The sequence below is a fragment of the Suncus etruscus genome, chromosome 11, assembly GCF_024139225.1.
Source record: "Suncus etruscus isolate mSunEtr1 chromosome 11, mSunEtr1.pri.cur, whole genome shotgun sequence".
Classification (NCBI taxonomy): domain Eukaryota; kingdom Metazoa; phylum Chordata; class Mammalia; order Eulipotyphla; family Soricidae; genus Suncus; species Suncus etruscus.
The window spans coordinates 108,556,475-108,574,052 of NC_064858.1; the positions used below are offsets into that span (position 1 = coordinate 108,556,475).

General features: G+C 44.2%; 1 protein-coding gene across 1 annotated transcript in view; it reads right to left on the reverse strand.

The window, feature by feature from the left end:
- The window catches only part of PFKM (phosphofructokinase, muscle), a 33,469-nt gene extending 18,126 nt beyond the window's left edge, over window positions 1–15,343 (reverse strand). The window contains exons 1-2 of the mRNA XM_049783205.1: window positions 15,278–15,343; window positions 11,608–11,700 (exon numbers count right to left, since the gene is read on the reverse strand). Coding sequence (XP_049639162.1) covers window positions 11,608–11,692 — 85 coding nt within the window. The 5' untranslated portion in view covers window positions 11,693–11,700; window positions 15,278–15,343. The remainder of the gene's footprint in view (window positions 1–11,607; window positions 11,701–15,277) is intronic.
- Window positions 15,344–17,578: the final 2,235 nt, after the last annotated feature.

Sequence of the window (17,578 nt, forward strand, 5' to 3'; positions counted from 1 at the left end):
GTAGAGTAACCCCTGAGCAATATGAGGTATAGCCCAAACATTGCCTTCTCCCCACCCAACACACATGCACACACAAAAGAGAGCAAGGTCAGTCAAAAGAAAGACAGATTTAGAATGATCTCTCTCACATGTGTGATATAAAGGAGCATTGTAAGGGACTAAAAAATTATCAAAAACAACAGAACCTGAGGCCAGAGCAATAGCAGTGATATGGTGTTTGGCCTCGCACACAGATGACCCAGGATGGACCCAGATTCAATCCCCGGCATCCCACATGGTTCCCTGAGCCTGCCAGGAGCTATTTCTGAGTGCAGAGCCAGAAGTAGGCCCTGAGCACTGCCGGGTATGGCCCCAAAACAAAACAAAACAAACAAAACCACAAACAAAACCTGAGAAATGGTCTGTAGAAGTGAGTTACCAAAGGTGGGTGGAGGTAGGGTAAATGAGGGGGAAACGTGGGGCAATGGTGAGACAAAAGTGTGAGGAAAGATGTAGTGCAAGAAATGTTGCATCAGGAAACCCTACCATTAATAGAACATAAATCATTGTGCTTTCCCACCACCCCACCACCACCACAACATAAAATAAAAAATAAAATAAACTAGGACTCTCTAGACAACTCAGGCTGTGATCATGTGCACAAGAAGAATTAGCGGAGGCAAAAGACTCTCATTCCTTCTCCTGACTTCTACCTTCACCCTGTACATAGTAAGAACTCAAAATTTATACTATAAATCCTTGTTTCCACTACTAGAAATAGTTATGAGAGAGGGGAGGACAATTAAATAGAGGGGCAAACGATTCTCCTTTCCCTGGATGAGTAGTACACCTCTTCTAGCAGTTGCTCAGTGAAAAGAACTGTTTTTCTCAAGAGCAGCTCACAGAGAGAAGTTATCTTGTCACACACACAATGCATGGTGAGTATTGCAAGCATCTCCAGATTAAAAATGATGCCATGAGTTATGTGGTGAACACGATTTTATTGATGAGATACTGGAAGCATTCCTGGTATACCTTGTCATATAAAAGGGGGGCTTATATTGATATGCCAGGGACTTTACAGCTACTTTCTCCGAAACCCAAGGCTATATTTTCGTTTTGATCTAACGTTTATTCACAAGGTCCTGAGCCATGACTGCAGAAGTATAATGCCAGTAAGCAAAAAGAAGGCAGTAATTGAAAAACTTACAGTATCAACTAAAATCTAAAATATGCTGGGAACCTAGAACAGACCGCAGTTTGATCTCCTGGCATCCCGATGGTCCCCCAAGTCAGGAGCGATTTCTGAGCTCTTAGCCAAAAGTAACCGCTAAGCATCACCAGGTGTGGCTCAAAATCAAAACAAAACAAACAAGCAAGCAAAAAAAAAGAAAAAAAATATATATACCGTATTTGCCAGCATATAAGACGACTGGGCTGGGCGTATAAGACGACCCCCTCATTTTGCAGTTAAACCATAGGTTTAGGCCTATATTCGCTGTATCAGACAGAACGTTTCTGTGCTGCAACTGTATGTACCACAATGAGCCAATCACAACAAGCAAAGGTTCAAAGGTTCTACTGTCATAGACGTCCTCTCTGACTCTGGCCAATCTGAGCAGGCTTTTGACAGTGTAGATTTGGGTCCAGACATTGTCTAATTTGCATGCATCAAAAGCCTGCTTGGACTGGCTGAGTCAGAGAGGCAGTCCGAGCAGCCTTGCAGGGATTGGTGCAAGATCGAGTTGGAAAATTCGTTTTGTGGCAATATTCAGACAATGTTCATTTAGTGGCATATTGAAACATTTTTCGGGATATACTTGGCGTATAAGATGACCCCGACTTTCGGTTGACTATTTTTTGTTTCAAAAGTTGTCTTATACTCTGGCAAATACAGTACATATATATATGCTGGGGCCAGAGAGATGGTATAGTGGGTAAGTTATTTGTCCTGCTTGCAGCAGAACTGGTTTTGATCACCCGTACTATACATAGTATCATGAGCCCCCAGAAGAAATCCTCAACTACAGAGCTAGGAGTGAGCTCTGAACATAGTTATAGTTGCATATGTCTCCGCTCCAAAAAAGCAAAATATACCACTGCATAATCCAAAATTATCTGAAATGAAATAGAACCCAAAAGACCAGAAAATCTAGAAATTTTATATTTTGTTTTGTTTGTTGTTGTTTTACAGGCTGTCAAAGGTATTAGTAAAGGTATTAGTAAAACACTCCAAATCAAACTGAGGATTTGTTTACTCAGAGAACAAATACTTTTTGCTCAGCAAAACAAATAGCTATCATGTTATTGGCACCATATAAAGCACTAGAAGATAGCAGTGAAGAACAGAGACTCTAGGATGCAAAGATAAAGGAATCTGAGATGATTCAAGGAGTCGGATTCTTGCTTTGCACGTGCTAATCCCCTATTTAATTTGATCCCTGATGCTGCATTCCTACCCTAAGCACAACCAGGAGTGAGCCTTGAGTAGAGCCAGGAGTAAGCCCTGAGAACGGCCAGATGTGGCAAATACATACATACATATACATGTATACATATATAAACATTAATTTGAAAAGATATATGCATACCTGTTTACTATAGCACTATTCACAATATCCAAGATCTGAACACAACCCAAATGCCCAATAACAAAGAGTAGATAAAGAAATAGTGGTATATATACACACAACACAGCATTACTCAGCACAAGATGTGGATAAAAATCCTGCTTTTTCTAGAATTTGGATGAAACAGGAAGGCATTATGTTCAGCAAAGTAAATCAGGGGAGAAGGATAAATAGCTTTTTTTTTTTTTTTTGGTTTTTGGGCCACACCCGGCATTGCTCAGGGGTTACTCCTGGCTATTTGCTCAGAAATCGCTCCTGGCAGGCACGGGGGACCATATGGGACACCGGGATTCGAACCAACCACCTTTGGTCCTGGATCGGCTGCTTGCAAGGCAAACGCCGCTGTGCTATCTCTCCGGGCCCATAAATAGCTTTTTAGATCTCACTCAAATCATGATCTCACTCAAATATAGGGTATAAAGACACAAAGCAAGGAAATGGACAATAGCTATGAAAATACCCACTTGAATTCTAATAACAGAACTGAATGTATCAAGCAGAAGGATGGAGTAGATGGGACAGATGAGAAAGGATGTAGGGGACCACAATGAAGTGTACTGCAGGTAGGGCATTTGTCTTGCACGGGGCACACTCAGGTTTGATCCCGGCACTTCATATGGTTCCCTCAAGCCCACCAGGAATGAACTGAGTGTAGAGCAAGAGTAAGTCCTATGCACTTAGGTATGACCCTAAAATTTAAATAAAATAAAACTTTGGGAGAAAAAAAAGGTAGGGACAGTGGAGGAGTGTTTTGGGTACTTTGGTGGTGGTGGAGGTAAATTTGTAAACTAAAATTATAAACATAAGTATTATTATAAAGCATGTTATCTCAACAATAAAATTTTTTTTTTTGGTTTTTGAGACAAATCCAGTGATGCTCAGAAATCGCTCCTAGCTTGGGGAACTGTATGGGCCACCGGGGATCGAACCCAGGTCCAGGTCCATCCTGGGTCTGCGCATGCAAGGCAAATGCCCTACCACCGAGTTATCGCTCCGGCCCCAACAATAAAATTTTTAAAGGAAAAGACTTAGATAATTCAATGTAATAATTTATTTCGGGGTTCAGGGAGAGGGGACCTATTTAGCATTTTCAAGAGATACTCATATACAGTTTTATATCAACAAGACAAGCAATTCCAGCAGTGCTCAGGGGACCGTGTACAGAGTAGGAATCAAACTCAAACTTCCAGGTGCAGCACAAATGCTTAATCCATTGAACATAATTCAGTATTACCAATTCAGTATCAGATATGATATATAGAAATGTGCTACACAGACAGGTCTCGGGATGAAAGCTGGCTCTTATTCTAAGCCACAGCTGAATTGGGATATATGAGTAATAAAATTCATGGAGATTTTGAGCATTATGATTGTAGAAAAAGTTTTATGGGAATGAGCATTTCTTTTGAGAAAAGGTCTGTAGCTTTTATTTGATTCTTAAAGGATTTGTAACCTAAAAAAAAGTTCAAGGCAATAAAAAGTATTTGAAGTATTTTGATAATGGAAGGCTGTGTGTCAAAAAGATGACACTAGCAGCAATACAAAGGATAACGCTAGTGGCAAAAGATGCTGCTCAGTAGAGCAACAAAGGTGCCAAAAGAATTAGATGGCTATCTGGCAGTCTGGATGAAAATAATGAGGTCTTAGAATAGGAATATGGCATCGGGACAAAAATTGAGAAAGATATCCAGAAAACAAGCTATAGGACTTACTAAAATTGGAAAAAATAAACAAGATCTTGGAGAAGTAAAATGATATGCTCTCTGATTGACTTGGGCAAAAAAATCAAACTGTCTGGATTGGAGAGAGAGTGCAGTGGGTAGGGCACTCGCTTTGCAGCTGGCCAACCTGGGTTTGATTCCCAGCATATATATAATCCCCAAGCACTACCAAGAATAATTCTTTTTTGTTTGTTTGTTTTTGTTTTGGGGACACACCCAGCAGCACTCAGGGGTTACTCCTTTTTTTTTGGGGGGGGGGGCCACACCCGGCGGTGTTCAGGGGTTACTCCTGGCTATCTGCTCAGAAATAGCTCCTGGCAGGCACGGGGGACCATATGGGACACAGGGATTCGAACCAACCACCTTTGGTCCTGGATCAGTCATTTGCAAGGCAAACGCCGCTGTGCTATCTCTCCGGGCCCTCAGGGGTTACTCCTGGCTCTACGCTCAGAAATCATTCCTGGCAGGCTTGGGACCATATGGGATGCTGGGATTCGAACCACCGTCCTTCTGCATGCAAGGCAAACACACTACCTCCATGCTATCTCTCCAACCCCATACCAAGAATAATTCTTGAGTGCAGAGCCAGAAGTAACCCAAGCATCACAGGATATGCCCCCCAAAAGAAATAGTTTAAAAGAATAAAATTGTCATGTAATTAACTGAATAGAATATGGAAAGAGAACGGTGGGGATGATATTATATATCGATATGTTAGTTTAAGACTTGGGGTGTTGGGTAGTGAGAATACAGAAGGCAGGGTGCTTGCCTTGCATGTAATCCAGATCCAATCCCTGGCATCCTATGTAGTACCCCCAAAACCACCAGGAGTGATTCCTGATCAGAGTCAGAAGTAAACCCTGAGCACAGCTGGGTTTTTGTTTTGGGTTTATTTGGTTTATTTGGTCCCTACCAAATAAGAACAAACAAAAAACAATAAATAAAGTTCTTATGGGAACTTTACTTTCAATGTAGCCTTGAAAGATACTGTCTCAGGGCCAGAGAGATAACATGGAGGTAAAGCATTTGCCTTGCATGCAGAAGGATGGTGGTTCGAATCCCAGCATCCCATATGATCCCCTGAGCCTGCCAGGAACGATTTCTGAGCGTAGAGCCAGGAGGAACCCCTGAGCGCTGCCAGGTGTGACAAGAAAGAAAGAAAGAAAGAAAGAAAGAAAGAGAGAGAGAGAGAGAGAGAGAGAGAGAGAGAGAGAGAAAGAAAGAAAGAAAGAAAGAAAGAAAGAAAGAAAGAAAGAAAGAAAGAAAGAAAGAAAGAAAGAAAGAAAGAAAGAAAGAAAGAAAGAAAGAAAGAAAGAAAGAAAGAAAGAAAGAAAGAAAGAAAGAAAGAAAGAAAGAAAGAAAGAAAGAAAGAAACTGTTGAGAACATGCAGAATTATAAGGGCAAAAGATAAAACATGGAATCCTGAGGAAAAATAAATTTAAAGTGATGAACAGGGAAAGAGAAATTCCATGAAAGCCACTAAGGAGGGAAAAAAAAGGAGGTGGGCTGGAGCAATAGTATAGCAGGGGAGGGCATATGCCTTGCACAAAGAACCTGGGTTAGATCCTCGGCATCCCATATGGTCCCCTGAGCCTGCCAGGAGTAACCCAAGAGAGCTGCTGGATAATGGATGTTGGCTCAAAATTTAAAAAAAAAAAAAAAGAAGAGCCAGTACATCATAGCACCTTAAAAGATATGGGAATAGTTTTTTTTTTTTCTTTTTTTTTTTTTGTTTGTTTTGTTTTTGGGCCACACCCGGCATTGCTCAGGGGTTACTCCTGGCTGTCTGCTCAGAAATAGCTCCTGGCAGGCATGGGGGACCATATGGGATGTCGGGATTTGAACCAACCACCTTAGGTCCTGGATCGGCTGCTTGCAAGGCAAACGCCGCTGTGCTATCTCTCCGGGCCCATGGGAATAGTTTTAAGAAGCAGGAATAGTCCAATTCTTCTGATTATTGACCTAAAGGACTGAATTATGACAATGACACTAAGATTTACTTATATCTTGTTAGGGAAATAACTATGCTAACAACTATCACAACTATCTTAATGAGTGAGAGAAGTAGAATGCCTGTCTCAAATCCAGACAAGGGTTGGGAAGGACGGAGGGGGGCATTGGTGGTGGGAAAGTTGCACTGGTGAAGGGGGTGTTCTGTTTATGACTGAATCCAAATACAATCATGCTTGTAATCATGGTACTTAAATATTTTATATTAAAAAAAGACTTATATCTGAGGCAATGTCTATTGAACTCAGAGGCCTAAATTCAGACCTCAAGTTCAAAGAAGCAGAACTGAAAAGCTTTGCTGACAAGATACCTCAATAGGATACGAATATGCTTTGGATGAGGGAGGCCCAGGTTTGATTCCTGTTGCTATGCTGCCTCCCAAGTACTGCCAGAGGCGGCCCCTGGGCAATGCAGGTCCTGAGCACTAAAACCAAAACAGGCAAAACTGAAAAATCAAGTTCAAGCAAGGGGCCTTCCCCTCCTCCTCCACAAGGAGCTTTAGGAAATGCATGCATATATGAAAAGAACAGTCAAAGCAAAGCATGAATATTTTTTTAAAAATGAATAGTGAACTCAGTAAAATCAGAACAGATATGAACTAGTAATTGCATGAGATTCTCTATTGAAATATGGAATCTGGTGTGTATGTATATTATACATATATAGCATATATGTACAAGACATGCTATACATATGTAATTTTAGAAAAAAATCAAAGAGGGCAGGAGAGATAGTACAGGGGGGAAGCTGTTTGCCTTGCATGCTGTTGACCTGAGTTTGATCCCTGGTCCTATATATGCTCCTCTGAGCATCACCAGAAATCATCCAAGCATAGAACAAAGAGTAAGCCCTGAGTACTGCTGGGTATGGCCCAAAACAAAAACAAAAAGGCTGGCAAAATGGGCTGAAGTACATGCTTTGCATAAAGGAGGCCCAGGGTTGATTCCTTGGTATCATGCGGGTTCCTCCAAAGCAGCACCAGGATATTCTTAAGTATCAAGTTGGGAAAAGGCCCTGAGCACTACCAGGTGTTGTCCAAAAAGAAAAAGAAAAAGAAATAGACTTTATTATGAAATGTCTTGAACAGTATGAGTTGAAATGCTATTTCCTACTCCTACAGTGAATAGGAAAGGAAAGGAAAGTTTTAAGAAAAACAAAGTATGGGGCCAGAGTGATAGCACAGCAGTAGGGCATCTGCCTTGCACACAGCCAACCTGGGATGGGCCCGGGTTCGATTCCCGGCATCCCTTAGGGTCCCCCAAGGCTGACAGGAGTGATTTCTGAATGCAGAACCAGGAGGAACCCCTGAGCGTCGCCGAGTGTGGCCCAAAAAACAAAAGCAAAAACAAAAAAGGAAGGAAAGCAAATTATTTAATGTAATGCTAACAATAAATAGTGAACAGAAAATATTTTGATCCATTGGGCAGAGAAAACTCCCCAAGAAAATGTTCCTTTTCCTCTTCTACCTTCTTATCTCATACTTACCAGTGTCCACAGATCATCCTTCCTGCCTCTATGATTTTCAAGAAATCAAGTCTCAGGACCCACTTTCCACCCCAGCTTATGGGTTCTCAAACCCCTACTTACTTAGGAAAGCCTAACTGGGACACACTTAGTTTGGACTTGCAGAAATTCTTTGGGCTCTCCTAAAGAATTTCACTGACCTATTCTGGTTCCAGGTCAGTCCTGGCCAAGCTTCCACTAACTGCTCCAAGTTCCCTAATAATCCTCTATGAGCAGTTGTCTGACTTATTCGAAGCAACATGAGGATAAGATTACAGGCACCACCAAGAGAGTATTCTGGGTAAAGGTAGGAGGGACTCTGGAAAACATCATGATCACGTACTTCTGGCTTGGTGAGAAGAGGCATTGGGTATGATAGGTCTCTCTATGCAGTAGAAAAAAATCTAAAAAAATGAGTAGCTTACTGCTTTTGTGAAAGTAGAGGCTAAAATATTTGTATCTTGACTGATCTTTGAGTAAGACTTTTTCAATGATTTAATCCTAACATGAGGAAGGCATATTTGAGAAACATGTAGTTAAAAATGATCAACCCAGGGACTGGAGAGATAGCATGGAGGTAAGGCGTTTGCCTTGCATGCGGAAGGACAGAGGTTTGAATCCCGGCACCCCATATGGTCACCTGAGCCTGCCAGGAGCGATTTCTGAGCATAGAGCCAGAAAGTAACCCCTGAGCACTGCTGGGCGAGACCCAAAAAACAAGGAAAAAAAAAAAAGAAAAGAATGATCAATCCTAATTTAGCAATCCAGAGGGATAATAGGATCCCTATTCATATAAATCTTTCAAAGTAGAATAAACATGCAACCGGAATGGACTGCCTGCTTGAAGACAGCAAACTAGAGACTGAGGTTCTTTCCAGCAAGTGTGTCAACTTCATAGGAACAAATGTGGCATGACTTAGCAGGGCTGAGCCTCCATCTTGGAGCTTTGGTTTCAGAGCCTAAAATGTTTGATTTTGGGCCACTGTTCCTTTGAATGATTATTAATCTTGTTAAGTTCAGGAAATAACAGAGCTGTGACTTCTCCGGCTCTACAGGATCTAACTTTACTTTCCCATGTGGCCCAAAATCCTTAAGGAAAACACCTTTTTGGGTTTACTCGAGTGGGAACTAGGCACCATTAAAGCTAGCACTGCTGGCTGCTTTAGTTGGGGTAACTTGACTTTCTATTTTTCTTCTTTTGGTTTTGGGGGCATGGCCATTAATGTGGGCTTATTCTGGTTTTACTCCTAGCTCTGTGCTCAGGAATCACACCTGGATGAGTTAGGGAACTAAATGGGGTTCTTGGGATTAAGCCTGGGTTAGCTGTATACAAAAGAAGTGCCCTACCTCTTTTCTACTTTTTAATTTCCTCTTTGCATACTTCCTCCCTAGAACTTCATCCTCTATCACTCTAAGTCCCTACATGTCTCTGTGATGTTATGTGGACTAGCAGATTTCATACTTCACCCCTTGCCACACAAACATGTACCTATGATGTTGTTTTATTAACTATTCTCACTGAATCTCATAAATTCATAAATTAGCCGCACTGGATCTTCCAAAAATCAACTTATCAGTGATTTCTAGAAAAGATTATCCTTCCCTTGATGCATGTGATGGTTAAAATAAGAGGATCTCACAAGTTATGGTCAGCAACTGGAAGGACTCTGCTGCTCCTAGAACTAAGTTAAATCCTAGATCTCTTTCCTTTATATATACATTTGTTTTATTTTTTATTGGATTACTGTGCTATATATAGTTACTATATAAACATTTTTTTAAAACCTCTTTCCCTTTCTAGAGACCAGTTCTCTTTCAGAATTTTATAATTCTATCTATCTCACTTCGATTTTTTTAGCAGGCTCTTACTTCCACTAATATCATAATCCAATTCCACAGGCTATCCTACTAAGATTTTGGAATCTATACAGTTTATGTTCAAGAACTCAGTTGGCAAGGGACTCTTTCCTGGACACAGAAGTGATAGAAATTAGGTCAGCAAAGTTTCTATTGCCTCATCCAGGGCTTTGTATTGTAATCTGGCCTTACTATTACATAGTAGACCTCTGTGTCCTCCTTTATCAGTTTCTTATTGTAGACATCTCCAAATGCATAAAATGCATGAACAATTATAATTAAGAGGTGAAAATATATTTAAAACCTGAGCCTACTGATAATTGAGAAGCTTCCTAAATGACAGTCCTAGTATGATTTGTGTTAGCACTGTATCTTTAACTTCTGCCAGCCTGGTTGGCACACAATAGATGCTCAATAGTCCAATTTGTATTTATTAGTTATACATTTATTAAGTATTTCTAAGCACTTTATTTGAATGAGTTCAATTTTTTTGAAATCTGTCCTTCCCGTTAACTTTCCCTGATTAATCAATCCAACAAAGGCCTAAAGTGATTCAGAAATGGATTCTACTTGATTAATACACACTTATTTTTATTCAGGTACCTATGTAATAATTTTAGTAATGGTTGCATGTAATATCCTTCCTAATTACATGATAAGTTTGCAAAGAAAATTAATTCATGACACAACATAAGACAGGGCTTGTAGAGCTGGTACTTAGCAAAAATTGGAAAGCCCAGGCAAAGGACCACAGGGGAAAAAAAAGAAATATTTCGACTCTTTTTCTTATCAATATCTCTGTACCCTGGTTTCCCTTTCAAAGATACTTTCCCTCTCTTCAACACATTAGAAACCACAAGCTCATCTGAGAAGAAAAAAATGTTTTATAAAAATTACACCTTCTGGGGCCGGCGTGGCGGCGCTAGAGGTAAGGTGTCTGCCTTGCGAGCGCTAGCCTAGGACGGACCGAGGTTCGATCCCCTGGCGTCCCATATGGTCTCCCAAGCCAGGAGCGACTTCTGAGCGCATAGCCAGGAGTAACCCGAGCGCCACCAGGTATGGCCCAAAAACCAAAAAAAAAAAAAAAAAAAAAAAAAAATTACACCTTCTGGGGCCAGAGAGATAGCATGGAGGTAAAGTGTTTGCCTTTCATGCAGAAGGTCAGTGGTTCGAATCCTGATATCCCTTATGGTCCCCTAAGACTGCCAGGAGCAATTTCTAAGCATAAAGCCAGGAGTAACCCCTGAGCGTTGCCAGGTGTGACACCCCCCCCCAAAAGAAAAAACAAAAACACCTTCTGGGGACCAGAGAGATAGCATGGAGGTAAGGCATTTGCCTTGCAATCAGAAGGTCAGTGTTTTGAATCCCGACATCCCATATGGTCCCCTGAACCTGCCAGAAGTGATTTCTGAGTGTAAACCCCCTGAGTACTGCCGGGTGTGAGCCAAAAAACAGAAACAAAAAAAAAATTACACCTTCTGAAGCTGGAGCACAGCGGACAGGGCATTTTCTTTGCACACTGCAAACCTGGGTTCAATTCCTAGTATCCCATATAGTCCCCGAGCCTGCCAGAAGTGATTTAATGAGCACAGAGCCAGAAGTAATGTCTGAGCCCTGCTGGGTGTGGCCCAAAACACAGCCAACCCAGGTGTGATCACCAGTATCAGAGTGGTCTCAGAGCCCTGCCAGGAGAGATTCCTCAACACACAAGTTTTGTGAAGATCTGAACATGCAACAGAACAACAAACCAGATCCGAAAGCACTTGGGCAGTTAGACCTGAGAGGTTTTCAGAGAAGTCCAGGATTCCAGGATAATTTGCAATAAACTATAAGGAGGGTGATTCTGTTCTGTAGGTTATGGAATTCAAGAAACTCAGGGAGGTCTATATAGAACCCTCCTCCTTACCTTGGGCATCTCCACCAGAGGTTAACACGGCGATGGCCTTGCCAATCCCCAGAGTTTTGGCGGCATGGTGCTCTTCATGGGTCATGATATTCTCTGAAATTCAAGATAATGGTCAGTTAAGATACAGAAGGATCAAGGTACCACTTGATCAGGGAAGAACTATTAGAACCACTAGAGCCACCTCAGTCAGGCTCCCCACTCTACTAAGTCTAGACGAGGTGCTTTGGATTTCTTCCACAGAGTGACAAGCTAAAATGTCACAGTAATGAAGCCCAATGCTACAAAAGTCTTGGCTAATCCCTCCCTTGTCCCTCCTCCTAATTGAGGCCTATTTTGAGAAGAACTAAGGTCAAGGAGAAGGGCAGCTGACTAAAAGAAAATTCAAAAGAAGGAAAGTTAAGTTGGCCTCAGCTCTCTTTTACTGAAGAGATGAATTGTACAAAGTAGGAATCAGGCAAAGTTTGGGGCACTGGCTAAGAACCAAAAAAGCAAGGCTAGATGGATTGTTAATATTAAGAATAGGGAGCCAGAGCGGTGGTGCAGTGGTAGGGTGTTTGCCTTGCATGCGGCTGACGCAGGACGGACCTCGGTTCAATCCCCCGGCGTCCCACATGATCCCCCAAGCCAGGAACAATTTCTGAGCGCATAACCAGGAGTAACCCCTGAGTGTCACCAGGTGTGGCCCCCCCAAAAAAAAAATTAAGAATGGGAGGTCAGAAGGGCAGCTTGAGAGATAGTATAGCAGGTTCAGGACCTGCTTTACATATGGCCAACATGGGTTGGATTCCTGGTACCATACGTACACCCCCCATCCCAGCCTTAATCTGAGCAAGCCTGAATATAAAACCCGTTCCCCCACTAAAATAAGTAAAAGATTAAGCTGGGTGTTATGTGATAGGATTAATTAGAACTGGAGTTGGCGGTTATAAAGAGTTGACTAATTTAATGGTGCAAGGCTCCAAAATAGTTAAGGACTTTCTTTTTTTGTTTGTTTTGGTTTTTGGGTCCCACCGGGCGGCACTCAGGGGTTACTCCTGGATCTGCATTCAGAAATCGCTCCTGGCAGGCTCGGGGGACCATATGGGATGCCAGGGATGGAACCACAATCCATCCTGGATCGGCTGTGTGCAAGGCAAACACCCTAATGCTCTGCTCTCTCTCCGGCCCTAAAATAGTTAAAGATTTTCTATGGCTTCTCCCATCCCTCTCTGGCTCGCTGCCTCCCGAGCATCTTTTAATCCTTTATTTTTAGACCTCGCTTCTCACATTGCATATGGTCATGTGGAGGGAGTAACAAAATCCCTGCCACATACATACAGGACATAAACACTTGCAATTTTTGACTTCTCAAAGGAATACATGGGTCAGAGTGGTAATATAGCAAGTAAGGACTTACTTGCCTTGAACACGGCTGACCTGGGCTCGATCCCTGGCACCCCATTAGTGCCCTGAGCACACCAGGCATGCGTGATTCCTGGGTGCAGAGCCAAGAGTAATCTGTGAGAAGTGCAGGGTGTGTCCCAAAGACAAAAACAAAAGGAATATACTTTATAATCCATAAAATGTCAAAGTGATCCACATTCCAGTTACCTTGTCTAAAATCACCAGGAGTCGGTACCAAAGCCAACCCCAGCCCTTCTCACTTGTTGAATGGCAACAAAGAAAGGTTTCTACATTTTAAAGTTTTTCTTAAATATTTTTGTTTACTTGTTTTGGATTTCTGGGCCACACCTAGCAGTGATCAGGGCTTACTCCCAGCTGTCCTCATGGAGCACTCTTGGCAGTGCTTGGGGGACTATACACATATAATACTACCAGGGTTCAAAAAGGGGACCACCACCAGCAAGGAAAGAACTCTAGCCCTTGAGCTACCTCTCCTATGTTTGTAGATTGTTGACAATAAGTCAGGATGGTAAAAATTATGAGATATATCTTAGTGTCTGTGTCACCCTTTTGCTTTCACATATTACTTATGGCATGTTATGAGCAGCATGAATCATTGCCACCTAGTCCAGGCAGCCTATAAAAGACTGAAATATTTAATGTATCACTTAGCAGAAAAGGTTTACGCTCAGAGCCTTGGTTGATGTAAACTTAGATCCCAGATGACTACCAAAATGGTTTTCCCTAGCAAGACCTAAGAGTCCTTCAGGAAAGGATATGTTCATTTGGAAACAAACGCAAAAACCTCTACTTTGGGGACTGATAGTCTTGGGGTTAGACTGCCTTGTTTTCAGTCCTCAGCACCACATAAACCGGTTTCCCGGGAGTGACCTCCCAGCAAAGAGTTGGAAGAAGCTCAGGAGTACTTCTGGTTGTTAACCCACCATCTGCCTACCCCCAGCGCCGAAAGGCCAGGGGTGTGACACGGTGGAACCCTCTGCCTTACAGGTCTGAGTCCCAGAGTTATCTCTCCATCACAACAACGGAAAGAAACAAAAACTAAAGCGTACCTGCTGAGAGAATCAATGAAATAAAATAAAAATACAAAATGACGCACCCAAGGGGCCGGAGAGATAGCATGGAGGTAAGGCGTTTGCCTCTCATGCAAAAGGTCATCAGTTCGAATCCCGGCGTCCCATATGGTCCCCCGTGCTCGCCAGGAGCGACTTCTGAGCATGGAGCCAGGAGTAACTCCTGAGCACTGCCGGGTGAGACCCAAAAACCAAAAAAAAAAAAAAAAAAATGACGCACCCAAGTATGAGAAGGTAATGACATGTCGGATACAGCTATAGATCCATCTCCTCTCTACTTGCTATAGAGACAGACAAACAGGGTTGTCAGGAGACAGGCAGTGGCAGAGAACGGAAGAGTCTCTCTGTCTCTGTCTCTCTGTCTCTCTCTCTCTGTCTCTCTGTCTCTCTCTGACAACAGGGTTGTCAGAAGGCAGGCAGTGACAGAGAACGGAAGTCTCTCTCTCTGTTCTATCTATCTATCTATCTATCTATCTATCTATCTATCATTTATCTATCTATCTTTTCCCCTGCTATCTATCTATCTATCTATCTATCTATCTATCTATCTATCTATCTATCTATCATCTATCTCTCTTTTTCCCTGCTCTTGTATAGAGCATTCAAGTGCATGCCGCTGTTCTCCAAAGACTTAAGTGGCAGGTGCACAGAAGACGGGAACATTTTGGAAGGCAAAGATGAGCACGTAGGAGTCTGCTGATGCTTCTCACACTTCTTGGCTAGAAAGCCCCGCAGGAATCTTCCACCCCCAGAGATCTCCCTGAGGGAGCGAAGGCATCCTACCAGGGCTGGGGCAGTTTAGGCCCGCCGGGGTCCTCCCGCCTCCCTCAAGCTGTCCCCGAGGCCTGCACACAGCAGGAGAGACGCCTATGTAGGTCACCTGCGAGGCCCAGAGCCGGGGTGCAGGCAAGCGCGTCCCGAGCCCCGCTGGCAGGCAAGCACGTGAGCGGAGACGCTTGCCGGGGAGCCACGGGGGGGCCGCAGCATCCCAGGAGCGCCAGGCCGGGCCGAGACCCACCGCCGCCGGGCTCCGGGGACCGGGAGGAGCTCCAGGAGGAGGCAGGGAACGGGGCCAGGCAGGACCCGCTCGGCTCGGCTCGGCTCGCCCTCGCCCGCCCGGCTGCCCACCGAGGCGCACCCCACTTCTCCCCGCGGCCCTCCAGGCCTCCCCGCGCCCGGCCCCGCACGGCGGCCACCTCGCTCGGGCTGGGCCTGCTCCGATGCCCCGGGCCGCTCCGGCGTCTCGCTCTCGCTCCGGCTCTCCCGGCTGGCGCGACTGTCCTTGGGGAAGGGAAGGGAAGGGAAGGGAAGGGAAGGGGACGGGAGGAAGGGGCTGGGGAGTCGAGGCTGGGCGGAGCCAGGTGCCGGCGCCGGACCTCCCGGCCCAAGCGGCCAGAGGCGCCTCCTCCTGCTCCTCCTCCCGCTCCGCCTCCCCACGCGCAGCTTGCTTTGCGTCTGGGCATCCTGAGCGCCCGCGCCCATCGTCTGTGTCTGTTGTGGGGGCCATCAGATACTCAGCAGCGGCCCCAGGGTCCTCCTCCTCCCCAAACTGTGTGTCTTGGGGCGGGGGGGTTTCTTGCACGCGACCGTGTCTCATTCCACGCACGACCTCCCTCGCCCTCTCAAAGTAGGGAACGGTCTCGCAAGCGGTGGACCCGGGTTCGACCCCTGGCACAGCCCCTCTGCGGGCCACTGCACCCTGCTGGGAATGATTCCTGAGGTCAGAGCCGGGAGTAACATATGATATATATAAAATGCATTCACAGTAGCATTAAAGAATAACAAACGAAAAGAGTGAAATACCTCTAGGACCAATTAGAAACGTAAAAAACAAAAAACAAAAAACAAAAAGAAAACAATAATTCTGGCCAAACTGTGGGGAAAATAGGCACTACCAAAAATTCTTGTTCATTATTGGCAACAATGCAAAACGGTACTGAATCTTTGTCCATCTCCTTTCAGCACCACTGGGTTTGATCCCAAAGACTAAAACCAAAGGGGATAAGGGAAACACCACTGTCAGTGTTTATAGAGCTAAATAAATAAAATCGATATCTCAGGAGTCCAAGAGATAATACAGGAGACAGATTGGTGCTTGCCTTGCATGAAACGGATGCCTGTTGGATCCCTAACACCACATGCAGTCCCCCAGGAGTAAACCCAGATCATGGGTATGTGTGGTCCCAAACAGACTCCCAAGAAAAGTAAATTTAGACTTAACATATGATCCAAAATGACAGTTTTATCTAAATCAGTTAAAAAGTATATCAATACCGGGGCCAGAGCAGTGGCACAAGTGGTAAGGCGTTTGCCTTGCACACACTAACCTAGGATGAACTACGGTTTGATTCCCCGGTATCCCATATAGCACCCCAAGCCAGAAGCGATTCCTGAGCGCATAGCCAGGAGTAACCCCTGAGCGTCACTGGGTGTGGCCCAAAATTCCCCCCAAAAGTATATCAATACAAAACTGCACACAAATATTAATAGTAGCTTTTCATTTATAATAGTCCCAATCTGAAGCAACTAATATGTCCCTTAAAAGTTGTATGGATAAGGGGCCAGGCGGTGGCGCTAAAGGTAAGGTGCCTGCCTTGCCTGCGCTAGCCTTGGACGGACTGTGGTTCGATCCCCCAGTGTCCCATATGGTCCCCCAAGCCAGGAGCAACTTCTGAGCACATAGCCAGAAGTAACCCCTGAGCATCACAGGGTGTGGCCCAAAAACCAAAAAAAAAAAAAAAAAAGTTGTATGGATAGGGGCCAGAGAGATAGCATGGAGGTAAGGCGTTTGCCTTTCATGCAGAAGGACGGTGGTTCAAATCCCAGCATCCCATATGGTCCCCTGTGCCTGGCGGGGGCAATTTCTGAGTGTAGAGTCAGGAGGAACCCCTGAGCGCTGCCGGGTTTGACCCAAAAACCAAAAATGAAAAAACAAAAACAAAAGTTGCATGGATAGGGGCTAGAGAGATAGCACAGAGGTAGGGCATTTGCCTTGCAAACAGCCGACCCAGAACCAATGTTGGTTCGAATCCCGGCATCCCATATGGTCCCCTGTGCCTGCCAAGAGCCATTTCTGAGCTAGGAGTAACCCTGAGCACCTCCAGTATGGCCCAAAAACAAACAAACAAAAAAAGTTGTATGCATAAAGACAATAGAGATGAGGGACAGAAGGACTAGTCCATGGTTGGAAGATTGCCACAAATAGTGGGGGAGCGCAGTTAGGACAGAGAAGGGACCACTATGACACTGACAGTTGGAAATGAACACTCTGAAAGGAGATAAAGTGACATGCACGATACACCTTCAGTAACGATATTGCAAACCACAGTATCTACAAGGATAAAAGAGAGAGAGAGAGAGAGAGAGAGAGAGAGAGAGAGAAAGAGAGAGAGAGAGAGGCAGCGGGCATAGGAACAGGCAGGAGGGAAACTAGGAAAACAGGAAATACTCACTAGTGAAGAGTATTGTACCTGGTAATGACTTAAACTCAATCATTA